Source organism: Sminthopsis crassicaudata, chromosome 2 (assembly GCF_048593235.1).
Source record: "Sminthopsis crassicaudata isolate SCR6 chromosome 2, ASM4859323v1, whole genome shotgun sequence".
Classification (NCBI taxonomy): domain Eukaryota; kingdom Metazoa; phylum Chordata; class Mammalia; order Dasyuromorphia; family Dasyuridae; genus Sminthopsis; species Sminthopsis crassicaudata.
In genome coordinates this window covers 344,446,522-344,460,340 of record NC_133618.1, presented here as the reverse complement: position 1 = coordinate 344,460,340, position 13,819 = coordinate 344,446,522, and the positions used below count along the sequence as shown (strand labels likewise).

Here is a 13,819-nt window from a genome sequence, read left to right as displayed (position 1 = left end):
CATCTTAGGCAATCTGAGAGATGTGTAGTGGTACCTCAGAGTTGTCTTAATTTACATTTCTCTTATCAATAGTGATTTAGAGCATCTTTTCATATGACTAGAAATGGTTTCAATTTCATCTGAAAATTGTCTGTTTATATCCTTTGATTATTTATCAGTTGGATAATGGCTTGAATTCTTATAAAGTTGAGTCAATTCTCTATATGTTTTATAAATGAGGTCTTTATCAGAACCCTTGACTGTAAAATTTTTCCCAGTTTATTATTTCCTTCTATTCTTGTCTATATTAGTTTTGTTTGTATAAAAACATTTTAACTTAATATCAAAATTATCAAATTTGTGTAAAATAATGTGTTCCAGTTCTTCTTTGGTCACAAATTCCTTCTTTTGCCACAGAGAGGGAAACTATACTATGTTCTTTTAGCTTGCTTGTATTATCACTCTTTATGTCTAAATCATGAATTCATTTCCAGCTTATCTTGGTATATGATGTTAGATGTACGTCAATGCCTAGTTTCTGCCATATTAATTTCCAATTGTCCTAGCAGTTTTTGTCAAATAGTGAGTTCTTATCCCAAAAGCTGGAATCTTTGGATTTCTCAAACATTAGATTCCTATAGTTATTGGTTATTTTGTCCTCTGAACCTAACCAAAACCTAATGGTTTTGATGATCACTGCTTTATAATATTGTCTGGCACAGCTAGGCCACCTTCATTTGCATTTTTTCATTAATTCCCTTAAAATTATTGACCTGTGGCACCAGCTTGGGAGTCCAGCACCATTCTCAAGGCACTTTAGGCCAGTATAGCTCTAGCCCTGGCCCCATACCCATTTATGAAGGCCTCATCTCACAAAATGTCTCTTTACTTGCATGGAGGAAGGACACTGTTGCTTCAAAACACTAGATTTTATAGATACAGTGGGGTGAGGATACTCCTCACAAATCCTGGGAAGAAAAAAATGCTTGTGGTTAGATTCTCAGAAGGATCTCTGGAAACAGCTTGGGACAATGCATCTTCAACCTTGGAAAGAGAGCTTTATTTAAAAAGGAGTTAAAAGCCAAGTAATAGACCCAGAAAATGAGAAGACAACAACAACAAAAAAGATAGAAAGTTACTACTGTGAAAAGAAAAATCAAAACACATTCAGAAGATGATTACAAAGTTAAAGCTATTGCATCCAAAGCCTCCACGAAAAATACAAATTGCTCTTAGGCCATGGAAGAGCTCAAAAGGAATTTTGAAAATCAGATAAGAGAGATGGAGGAAAAGTTGTTAAGAGATTGAAAGTGGTACAAAAAGAAATACAGAAAGCTCAAAAAATGCCTTAAAAAGCAAAATTAGCCAAATGGACAAATTAGTGCAAAATCTCAATGGGAAAGATAATTCTGTAAAAACTAGAATTAAGCATACAGAAGCTAGTATAAAATAAAATTTTAAAAAATAGAAAACAATGTGAAATATCTTACTGGAAAAGAACTAACCTGGAAAATATATTCAGGAAAAATAATTATTGGTATACCTGAAAATCATAATAAAGAGAGAGAGAGAGAGAGAGAGTTATGATAACACAAGGTATAGCAGCTTCTACCTTAAAAGACTAAAGATCCTCAAATATGATATTCTGAAGAGTAATTGAGATAGGATTACAACAAAGAATCACCTACCCAGTAAAACTGAATACAATCCTTCAGGGGAGAAGGTATTCATTCAATGAAATAGAGGATGTTAAAGTATTCATGATGGAATGGCCAGAGTTTAATAGACAATCTAATTATCAAATAAAGGTATCAAGCATAAGGAGATAATCAGTAAAGTGATATTATAAGGGACTTAATAAAGTTTATCTGTTTGCATTTCAACATGGGAGGACTCATTAGAACTTTATTATTATGGCAGTTAGAAGAAGTATATATAGATAGAACAGATCTGAGTTAAATATGAAGGAATAATATCTAAAAAACTTAAGTGGTAAGAGAAGAATATACTTAGAGAAAAGAAAAGGGAAAGGTAGAATGGCATAAATTATCTGTCATAAAAGAGGTAAGAAAAAACATTTATAGTGAAGGAGGAAAGGGAGAGGAAAGGGGCTCAGAGTAAATGTAAATATAAATTGTTTCAGTTTTCCCTGATATATAATATAGATAGATAGATAGATAGATAGATAGATAGATAGATAGATAGATAGATAGATCTCAATCTGGGAGGGGAAGACCCCCTGTAAATGCATATATAGACTAGGTAAAGAGTCATTATCTTTCTCATTTCTTACCTAGCCTTAAGCATTAATTGGGCATAGCATTCAGGGCTATCTCTAGTCATCCTGATCACGCCACTCAACCTAGATAATTCTAGAGGAGAAAGTAAGAGCACAGTTCTCCATCACTTAATTCTAATTTATTTACATGTCAAAGCAACACCTTCTTGATGTGGTCCTCTTAGAGTATGAAGGACAAATAAAAAGAAGTTTCTCTCCTTTCAAAATCATTCTTCTATTGCTGTTTTATCCTGAATTTTCTCTTACTACTCTGGAAATTCTTTCTTCTAGAAAATCTTATCACTTCTACCTAATCATGATGCAGAATTCCTCTACAAGATACAATGCACACTTTATCCCACCAGCAAGATCCTTGTGGACTTTCTATTTTCAGAAGAAGTTTACAACAACCTGCTTTCACTCCTGGACAATTTCTTGATATTTAGACTTTAAAATCATGTCAAATGTGGAACTATGCCCAAAGGGCTATCAAACCATGCATACCCTTTGATCCAGCAATATCTATACTGGGTCAGTATTCCAAAGACAGCAGAAATATTTGTAGTAGGTCTTTTTTTTGTAGTGGCAAGGAACTGGAAACTGAGTGGATGCACATCAGTTGGGGAATGGCTGAATAAGTTATAGTATATTAAGGAAAGGAATATTATTGTTCTATAAGAAATGATCAGGAGGATTTTAGAAAGGGAGAGACTTAAATGAATTGATGCTAAGTGAAATGAGTAGAACCGAGAGAACATTATAGACAGCAACAAAAAGATTATTATGTAATGATCAATTGTGGTAGACTTGGCTCTTTTCAACAATGAGGTAATTCAGATCAAATCTTGTGATGGAAAGAGGCTATTTGCATCCAGAAAGAGGACTGTAGGGACTGAATGTGGATCACAATATGGCATTTTCACCTTTTTGTTGCTGTTTACTTGATTTATGTTTTCTTTCTCCTTTTCTTTCTTTTTTATTGGATTTTTCTTGTGCAACATAATTGTGGAAATATATGGAAGAACTGCATATGTTTTTTGTTTTGTTTTGTTTTGGTTTTTTGCTGAGGCAATTGGGATTAAGTGACTTGCCCAGGATCACACAACTAGGAATTGCTAAATGTCTAAAACCAGATTTGAACTCTGGTCCTCCTGACTTCAGAGATAGTGCTAAGAATTGCATATGTTTAACATGTATTGGATTACTTGCTGTCTAAGAGAGGGGAGGAAAGGGAGAAAAATTTTGCTACAAGATATTTTATAGAAGTGAATGTTGAAAACTATCTATGCATGTATTTTGGAAATAAAAAGCAAAAAATTAAAATTAAGATATATTTTTAAATGTGCTCATTCATTATAGTTTTTCCTATAAAAATGTAAGTTCTTATGTAAGTCCATAGGCTTTTTTTTTGCTTTGATTTGTATCCCCAGCAATTTTTTCTGCCTTTAATTATTTATTAATTGGAGAATGGCTCAGGTGGTTATAAATTTGAATTAAGGCATATAACCTTGGAAATTATATAACTGGAAATTATATAACTTGTAAATTATATAATTATATAACTGCAAAACTTGCTGCAGCAATATTTTCCCAATTCTATGGATAAGGAAAGAATTTATAGCTAAATAAGAAATTAAAGAGGATCATTGGAAGTAAAATGGATAATTTTGACTATATGAAATTAAGGTTTTTATACAAACAAAAGCAAAGCAATCAAAATTAGAAGAAAAGTGAGGGAAATTTTTATAAGTAAGTTTTTTTATAGTAAGTATAGTAAGTAAAAAGACACTTTTATGAAACACACAAAAACTGAGTCAAATGTATAAATTTTTATGATAAAAATGTATTAAAAAGCTTAACATTAAAATTTTAACAGGTAGTTTTCAGAAGGAGAAATCAAAGCTTCATGAAACATGCTATAAATCACTTACTATTGATTAAAGAAATGAAAATTAAAACAACTCTGAAGCTTAAGGTGGTACTTATCTTACACCTATCAGATTAGCTAATATGATAGAAAAGGAAAATGACATATGCTTGAGAAAATGTAGAAAACCAGGGACACCAATACTTTGTTGGTGAAGTTGTGAACTGTTCCAGTTTTTCAGGAGAAAAAAATGGAACTATTCCAAAAGGTATATAAAACTACATACCCTTTGATGCAGCAATACCACCACTGAGTCTACCCTTCAAAAATATCATTAAAAAAAAGAAAATAATCCACATGTACAAAAATAGAGTAGGGGTAGGCTCACCTCCTATTGAAATACATACTAAAGTTATCATCTTTTTAAGATTTACAACTATGGGATCATCCACTAAGAATTTAATTGATGGCAAAAATGAAAAACATTAAAAATATACTTATTTTAAAGTTTTCTAATTGATTTTACATTTTAGATCATTTATTTAACTAGGTACTAAGAGGAAAGGACTCATGTGAACATATTTATGAAAGCTCTTTTTATTCTGACAAATAACTGGAAATTGAGAGAATATCCATCACTTGGGGAATGACTGAACAAGTGGTGATATATGAGTGTGATGTAATATTATAGTGTTAAAAGGCATTACAAGCAGACTACTTTCAGTAAAACCTGGGAATTCGTATATGAATTGATGCAGAGTGAAGTGAACAGATCCAGAAAATTGGTGTACATAGTAACAGCTTTATTGTAAGGATGATCACTTGTAAAATATTTAACTACTCTGATGAAGATAATTATCCAAGACAGATTCTAAAGGACCTGTGATGAAAAATTATATCAACTTTCAGAGAAAGAACTTATGAATTGATTACAGATTGAAGCATTTTTTACTTATTTAATTATTATTGATGTGCGTGTGTTTTCTTTTGTAAATTGGCTAATATGAAAATGTATTTTGCATGTTTTCTATGTACAATTGACATATGTGGAGGGAGGGAGAGAATATTTGGAGCTAATTTTTAATAAATATTAATTTTTTAAAATTAATCAAGACATATCAAATGAAAGAAAAATTATTTTTAAAAGATTAACATTACTACTTTAATCATGTGTCATTTTTGGATTTTGTGAACTATAGTTTACCTTAGTAGCACTCTTAATAATGTTTCATCATTCTGGATAGTTTTTTTTTTTGAGGGGAAGGGGATTGGTAAGAGTATGTGTGTGTGTGTGTGTGTGTGTGTGTGTGTGTGTGTGTGTGTGTGTGTGTGCACGCACGTGTGTGTGTTTATATAGGAACATGAAAATGTGGTTTCATCCTGAGAACTATTAGTTCTCATGCACACATACAGGTTTAAAAGTCCAGTTTTACTTTTTCTATGACCTCATTAAAGTGTGATTTCCCCTTAAACAATGCAATACCTGCATATCCTGTGTAACATTTGCATAAATTTTCTTTTATAAATTCATCACAAGTGGTCTACCCATTGTCCTGGAAGTCTTCCTCTGACATGAAAATATCAGTAGAGTACAGTGATTATTTTTTCAGCTATTCCTCACTTTTGCTATATGTCAGGTCAACCTTCCTTTTTTATCCATAAATTTTTGATGACATCCTTTGTTTTTCTTCTTTGTAATTCCATACTTATGATCCATTCATACCTATTCTCTATATCTTCATTTATCTTTAAGTGGTATTATTTTAATTCTTCAGAGACTACCATGTTCTGTAAATCATGTCCAAATAACATAATCTGAAAATTATCAAGACTTTGGTTCAGAGAGATACTTGTGTTCATTAAAATTTCTAAATGTCTTTCCCTTCTTCTGTGTCCCTATGTGGTTTCATATAGCATCCACATGGATATACAGATTTCTTTTCATGTCTCCATGCTGATATTTACATTTCTTCTCTCTCTATCCTCTCCCTCAGAAGGATCTCTATGAAACTTCTGGTGATCTCTCCCTTAAGAAGACTTCTTTCTCTGTTCAACTATACCTTTTATGTCCCTGTCTCCTTTTAAAAATAAGATTAAGAGCTAGCCTAATTTTGTCAATTCAATTTTGTCATAAATTCTGCCATAAAATCTTTGTCATTAGTAGGAGGATGAATATAACAGTGAAACAACTGAAGAATCAGGACAAGGATAATTCATACCATATCCAAGAAACACTTCTTGTTCAGGAAACAACTGAAATAAAAGAAGTGTACTTATTCTTTCTGGTAAATTCATCTCTATTCCTAAAACAGTATGCTTTTTAAAAAGTTCAAAGTTCTGGGAAGTTCTTAATAAAATATTTTTAAATGATTTTACATAAGCATATTTTATTTAAAGAAAAATATATATTTCACAACACCATTACCACCATTTATTTCTGGACAAATGGAATTCTTTGGGAAATAAAATTTTAATTCTTTAGCCAACCTTACCTCTCACTATGATGTTAATGGATTTTTTGGCTGGGTTTCCCACATTGTTGTTGGCAATACAGCTATAAGTACCAGCATCATCTGATATGATGGCAGGAATTGTTAAAGTTCCTCCATTTAGCACAGTCTTTTCAGGAAGAGTTCCAATGGATCTCACCCATGTAAGGGTAGGGGTAGGTTCACCTCCTGTTGTAACACATACTAAAGTTATCGCCTCTCCAGGATTTACAACTATGGGATCATCGACCAAGAGTTTAATTGATGGAGAAGCTGAAAGACATAAAAAAAATAGAACATGTACTTACTTTTAAAGGTTTCTAATAGGTTCCACAGTTATGATTCATTTGTTTAAATTTACTATTTACTATATTGTTCTGTTTTTCAAAATTTACTCTCCCACAACTTTCACTTAAATTAAAATAAAACTTAGGAAGTTTAAAATCATTTATATGCATATATACATATGCACATATTTATATGAATGTATTATATTAAATTATATTTTAAAAATCAAAAGAACTAAATAATAACTTTTCTGAACTGATCTCTCATAACTACATGACAATACATTTTTCCTTATTATTTATATACTAATGACATTTTTCTGTTTATACCTATAAGTAACTGGTTATAGTAGATAGAGTACTTGTGCCTAAGGTTAGAAAAACTCAAGTTCAGATATGGCTTTAGACACTTAATAGCTGTGTGATCTTGAGCAAATTGTTTAATCCTGTTTGTTTTTTTCATCAGTTATAAAATGTGGTTGATAACAGTGCCCATGTTGAAGACTTAATGTAAGGATAAAATAGTATAATATTTGTAAACTGCTTAACATGGTATTTAATAAATAGTATGTTTTATAAAAATGCCTATTCTTTTTTCCCAGCTTTGCTTCTTTATATTTAATATATTTATCTTTAGTTATATTATATCTCTCATATCTACCATACATTTCTTTGCTCTTTTCTTTATAACAGCAAGGTTGGTATTAAAAGAAATGGACCTTGACTTTCAGATCATGTAGACAATAAAATGGTGGAATAACCTTTTTATTAATATCCACAAATCTCGATTTTTAAGTGAAATTTTATTCTATATATGTTCTATAAGATAAGAAATAAAAAAGCCAAACAAAGTAATAGTCATGTTAATTAACAATGATAGAGAATTCTAAACTGTAACATTCTCAGCACTCTTCCTCTAATAGCCTCCATGTTCTAGAATGGTATACAAATTAACCTGCCATCTTGTGCTTCACTCATGAATTTCCCTCCTACACATTCTACTTCAGTATTCTCTTGAAACAAGCCATAAAACAATACAACTTACAATAGATATTCATTCTGGCTAGTTATGTACAGAGAAGATAGATAGATAAGATGATACAATGGTCACTAAATGCTTGCTATGTTCCATATACTACACACACTACCATGAATACAAAGACAAGCAAAATAAATAATCCCAACCATCAAGGAGTGGTTCTAAATTGTAAAGAAAATAATCATTCAGTAGACAAAAATAAGTACACCCGGAGAAGGAACACTGGGAAGCGAATGTAAATTGTTAGCACTACTGTCTATCTACCCAGGTTACTTATACCTTCGGAATCTAATACTTAATGTGCAACAAGAAAATGGTATTTACACACATATATTGTATCTGGGTTATATTGTAACATATGTAAAATGTATGGAATTGCCTGTCATCAGGGAGAGAGAGTGGAGGGAGGGGGGGATAATTTGGAAAAATGAATACAAGAGATAATATTATTTTAAAAAATTACTCATGCATATATACTGTGGAGAAAAAAAATCTAAATTAAAAAAAAAAAGAAAAGAATCATTCAGAATGTGCCAGGTACTGTGCTAAGTGTATCTCATTTGATCTTCCCAACAATCTGTGAATTAAATATTATTATTATTCCACTTTTACAGTTAAGGAAAATGAGGCAGAAAGAGAGATTAAATAACTTATCCATAGTAATATGGCCATTAAGTATCTAAGGTCATATTTGACCTGTGCTCCTTTACTGTTTGGAGCAGTCATTAAATTATTGTCCCAAAACATAAGAACTTGCCAAAACATCTACTTCACTCCCCACCTCCATTTTATACCTGAAAAAAGCCTCTGACTCTGTACAATTAGAAAATTAAAGAATGAATGTATCTGGCAGAGGGGGTCAGCAAGAAAATATATAAGGATATATTAAACTTGAAGCAAAAAAGATTGGAATTTAGCTGGAGCTAGATTTTTCACACAACTTCCAAAGAAGCTTCGTTAAGTAATGGCAGAGGGCAGTGAAAAATATATCCCCCTGTGTTGAAGTAATATAAGACTATTTTGGGGTTTAATCTTAGGTCAAAACCAATCATTAACAAAGTGGCCAGAAAATAAATAACAGGTGAATATAAAGAAATATCTATTTAATATAGAATATAAAATATATTTAAATCACTTAAAAACTCAGAATAAAAATCAATTAATAGCAGCTATATCAATAGTAATGATACTAAAAATAAGAAAGAAAACTGACCAGCAAGACATTTACAAGATTGTGAACATCTTTATATGAATATTGCAAAATTAATTCAGTGAATGCGTGTTTAAACATAGAACTTCGTGGATTTTCAACTGCAGCAAAAAATTCAAGAAAAAGATTAGAATCTTGAAATATTCAGTAAAGAAAGAACAAATGGAAGCATTGATGGTCAGTTCATTAGAATAGAAAATCTTGAATCCACAATGGCAGGTCTCTTTTTAAAGAAGCAAAAATAAAAATTAATTTGGAACAAGATATATGAAAGTGAAAAATCATCTAGAGAAAAAGAAGAAAAAAGGAACATCTTTTAAAGAACCCATGATGTGTATAAAGGTAAGACATACTGATTTTGAAGATAAAATAAACAGCCATATTCTTAAGAATCCTAGGCTTTCGGAAGTATTTGCAAAATCAAAAGTGCAAAAAATAACTTACAAAAATTACTCAGAACTTCTGATTATAGAAATAAAATACCAATTGAAATTGAATACAAAAATAACCTCCACAAAACAAAACAAAAACAATTTTCTAAATTCAATCTTATTGTCTCTTAGTTTTCTAACTCCAAGACTCCAATGGCTAACTTTAACAATTTCAATTTTAATCAATAAAGTCTGAAAATAAGGTAAAGTCTTTCAAATATACCAGAAAGAAAATTCAAATGTTTTTAAAGGTCTTTTTTGCAGGTGATATATAGTGACATTTTTTCCAATTTCCTGATGATATTCAGAATAGATATTTTTATGGAAGTTGAAAAAAATATCTGGAAAAGTCAATAAGATGACAGAGTAAAGAATCACTCAGTTGAGATCTCCCAAATTCCCTTCCAAAACAGATCCAAAACAAGGTGTCAAATCAAATTCTGAGACAAAAAAACAACAACAAAAATTCAGATGAAACAAATTTCTAATTCAAGAAAACTTAGGAGATCAACAAGAAATGTCTATGTAAACAGAGTGGTGATTGGTTTGTAATGTAGTGGCACCATCAGCAGACCTTGAAGGTTGTTGCATTGGTGGCATCAGTGGCTTTGGGAGCTCTTAGTCTATTGATAAAGGAGGTGGAGGTTAGAAGGAGATGGTGAGGGGGCCCTTGCAGACACTGGACTCTAAACTTGTATTTCCCATACACAATTATGGGTCAAAGTTCCAGAATCAAAAGCAATGATCAGCACTCAAGGTCAGAGGAACAGAGATTATTGTTGTGGTTCCAGAAGAGAGAAGAGTGCTTTTGGTCACTCATGGGGAGGAGGGACAATGGTCTCAATTCCAAGACAAAACAGAACACAAGCAATTGTACTTGCAGAAAGGCCAAAAACCTGGTCACAATCATAGGGTTAAGAGGAGTAGCCACTCCTGTAGTGAGCACAAAGAAGCAATGTTTCTTCCAGGGGAAAAACCAGAGCATAGGTTAAGAAAGCAGAGGTCAAAGCTAGCTGTAAACATTCATTTGGAAGATCTCAAAACTACAGAATTCTAGAAGTAGCTCTGAAAACAACTGTGCAAAGGCCTTAAGTTTGGAACATCACCCCTCCACACTGGGAGAAGAATGCAACTTTAAAACAAAGTAAAAATTTAAGAAATAGGCTGGAAAAATAAGCCAACACCAAAAAAGAACCTGACCTTTACAAGTTGCTAACAAAGATTCAAGCTAAAAAACTAGATGACAACTATGTAAAAGCAGCTACAAGTAAATCCTCAAAGAAATTTGTGAATTGTCTGTTGAGAATTCATTGAAGAAATTCTATTCATAAAATTTTTTTTTTAAAAAGAGAAGAACAGAAAAATGGGAAAAATGAATGACACAAGAAAATTAAGAAAATAAACTCAGCAACTAGATTTAAAAAAAAAAAACACAAAAAAATACTTTTAAAAAATACTTTAAAAAAGCACAGGCCAAATGGGAAAAAACATACAAAAATCTAATGAAGAGAATAATATTTAAAAAAAAAGAATTGTTTAAATGGAAAAATAGGTACAAAAAATTAGAATTGAACAAGTGGAAGCTCATGATGCCATGAGACACCAAGAAACAATATAACAAAACCAAAAGATGAAAAAATAGAAAATAATGTGAAATATCTCACTGGAAAATAATTAGTCCTGGAAAGTACATTTTTTAAATGGTCTGTCCATAATATTTCAAGAAATTATCATGGGAAATTGTCCCTATGTCCTAAAACCAGATAAGCAAAATAGAAATTGAAAGACTATATCAATCACTTCTTGAAAGAGATTCCAAAATGAAAACTTCCTGGAATATTGTAGTCAAATCCCAGAGCTCCCAGATCAAACATAAAAGTAAGGGTTGAAAAAGAAGGATAATCTGAAAGAAAACAAAAAAGAGAGGAAAATGAGGAAAATTATAACACCTAAAAGAGCTTTTATAATGAGGTAGGGATGATGGGCAACACTTGAATCATACCATCATAGAACTGACTCAAACTGACATAAACACTCAGTTGGATGTAAAAATGCCTTGCAATACAGTGAAGTAAGAGGGGAAAAGCATAAAAAAGAAAAAATAGGCTGACATAAAGGAAGGTAGATTAAGGGAGGCAGTGGTCACAAACAAAACAGATTTTTGAGAAAATGCAGGATAAAGGGAGAAAACAGAGGGGAAAAGAAACCAAGCCTCTAAACAGAGTCTGGAATGACAGAGTGTTCAGTCTTACTAGGGTAAAAGAGGTGCTCTGTGTCAGGGAAAGCCAGTAGGAGTATCTAAATCACAGCAGATCAGCAACTGAGATCATAGAACCTGGCTCAGTAAAACAGTAGGACAAATGGCAAATTGCTGGCCCAGGAAACAACACAACAATAGGTGGGGTTATGTTGGGCTATCCCAAGAGCTGTGAGCAAGACACCAAAACACAAGGAACCTCTGCACTTAATAGGCTCAGGGTTACACAAGAAGCTTGAGACAGAGACTCTGGTATCTCAGGAGCAGAGCTTGCTTTGGAAATTATGAAATGGGGGGAGGAGGAGAAGAAAATATAAAATGAACAAGAAACAGAAAAGAAAATTGGCTATACAAAGCTATTATAGTGACAGGGAAGACCAAAACACCAACTAAGCACCCCATGCCAAAATAATGTCAAAATGGATACATAATTTGAATATGATACCATAAGCAAATTAGAAGAGTAAAGGAAAATTTACCTATCAGATCTTTGGAAAAGGGAAGAATTTATGATCTAGGAACTAGAGAACATTATGAAATGCAAAATGAACAACTTTGATTACATTAAATTAAAAAAGGTTTGAACAAACAAAACCAACAAAAACAAGATTAAAAGGGAAATACAAAACTTTAAAGATATTTTTATAATCAGTGTTTCTAATAAATATTTCATTTCTAAAATATATAAAGAATTGTATGAAATTTATAAGTATACAAGTCATTTCTCAATTGATAAATTATGAACAGATAATTTTCAGATGAAGAAATTAAAACCATCTATTGTCATATAAAAATGCTCTATATCTCTATTGATTAGAGAAATGCAAATTAAAACAACTCTAAGGTACCACCTCACACCTCTCAACTAGCTAAGATGATAGAAAAAGATAATGCTAAATGTTGCAGGAGATATGAGAAAACTTGGATACTAATACATTGTTGGTGGGGATGTGAAATGATCCAACTATTCTAGAGAGCAATTTGGAACTTTGTTCAAAGAGATATAAAACTGTATATACCTTTTGATCCAGCAGTGTCTCTACTGAGTCTGTTTCCCAAAGAGATCATAAAAAAGAGAAAAGGATCCACATATGCAAAAATGTTTGTAACAGCCCTTTTTGAAGTAGCAAGGAACTGGAAACTGAGTGGATGCCCATCAATTGGAAAATAGCTGAAAAAGTTATGGTATATGAATGTTATAGAATATCATTGTTCTATAAGAAATTATCACCAGAATGCAGAATGTTGGAGGGGATGTGGGAAAACAGTGACACTGATACATTGTTGGTGCAAGAATGTTTGAGGCAGCCCTCTTTGTGGTGGCCAAAAACTGGAAACTACGTGGATGCCCATCAATTGGAGATTGGCTGAATAAATTTTGGTATATGAATATTATGGAATATTATTGTTCTGGAAGAAATGACCAGCAGGATGATTTCAGAAAGACCTAGAGAGACTTGTATGAACTGATGCTGAGTGAAATGAGCAGGACCAGAAAATCATTGTATACTTCAACAACAATACTATATGATGATCAATTCTGATGGATGTGGCCATTTTCAACAATGAAATGAACCAAATCAGTTCCAATAGAACAGTAATGAACTGAACAGGCTACACCCAGCAAAAGAATTCTGGGAGATGACTATGAACTACTACATAGAATTCCCAATCCCTCTAATTTTGTCCACCTGCATTTTGGATTTCCTTCAGAGGCTAATTGTACACTATTTCAAAGTCCAATTCTTTTTGTACAGCAAAACAACTGTTTGGACATGTATACATATATTGTATTTAATTTATACTCTTAACATATTTAACATGTATTGGTCAACCTGCCATCTGTGTGGGGGAGGAGGGGGAAAATTGGGACAAAAGGTTTGGCAATTGTCAATGTTGTAAAATTACCCATGCATATATCTGGTAAATAAAAACTATTAAAATATTTTTTAAAAATAATAAATTATCACCAGGATGATTTC

General features: G+C 32.0%; 1 protein-coding gene across 7 annotated transcripts in view; it reads right to left on the bottom strand.

The window, feature by feature from the left end:
* Positions 1-13,819, bottom strand: part of MDGA2 (MAM domain containing glycosylphosphatidylinositol anchor 2) — a 795,736-nt gene that overhangs the window by 456,521 nt on the left and 325,396 nt on the right. For 6 of the 7 annotated variants that reach the window (XM_074290629.1, XM_074290632.1, XM_074290631.1 and 3 more), the window contains one exon: positions 6,617-6,886. The exons of the other annotated variant lie outside the window; for it this stretch is intronic. In XM_074290629.1, coding sequence (XP_074146730.1) covers positions 6,617-6,886 — 270 coding nt within the window. The remainder of the gene's footprint in view (positions 1-6,616; positions 6,887-13,819) is intronic. 7 annotated transcript variants of the gene reach the window in all.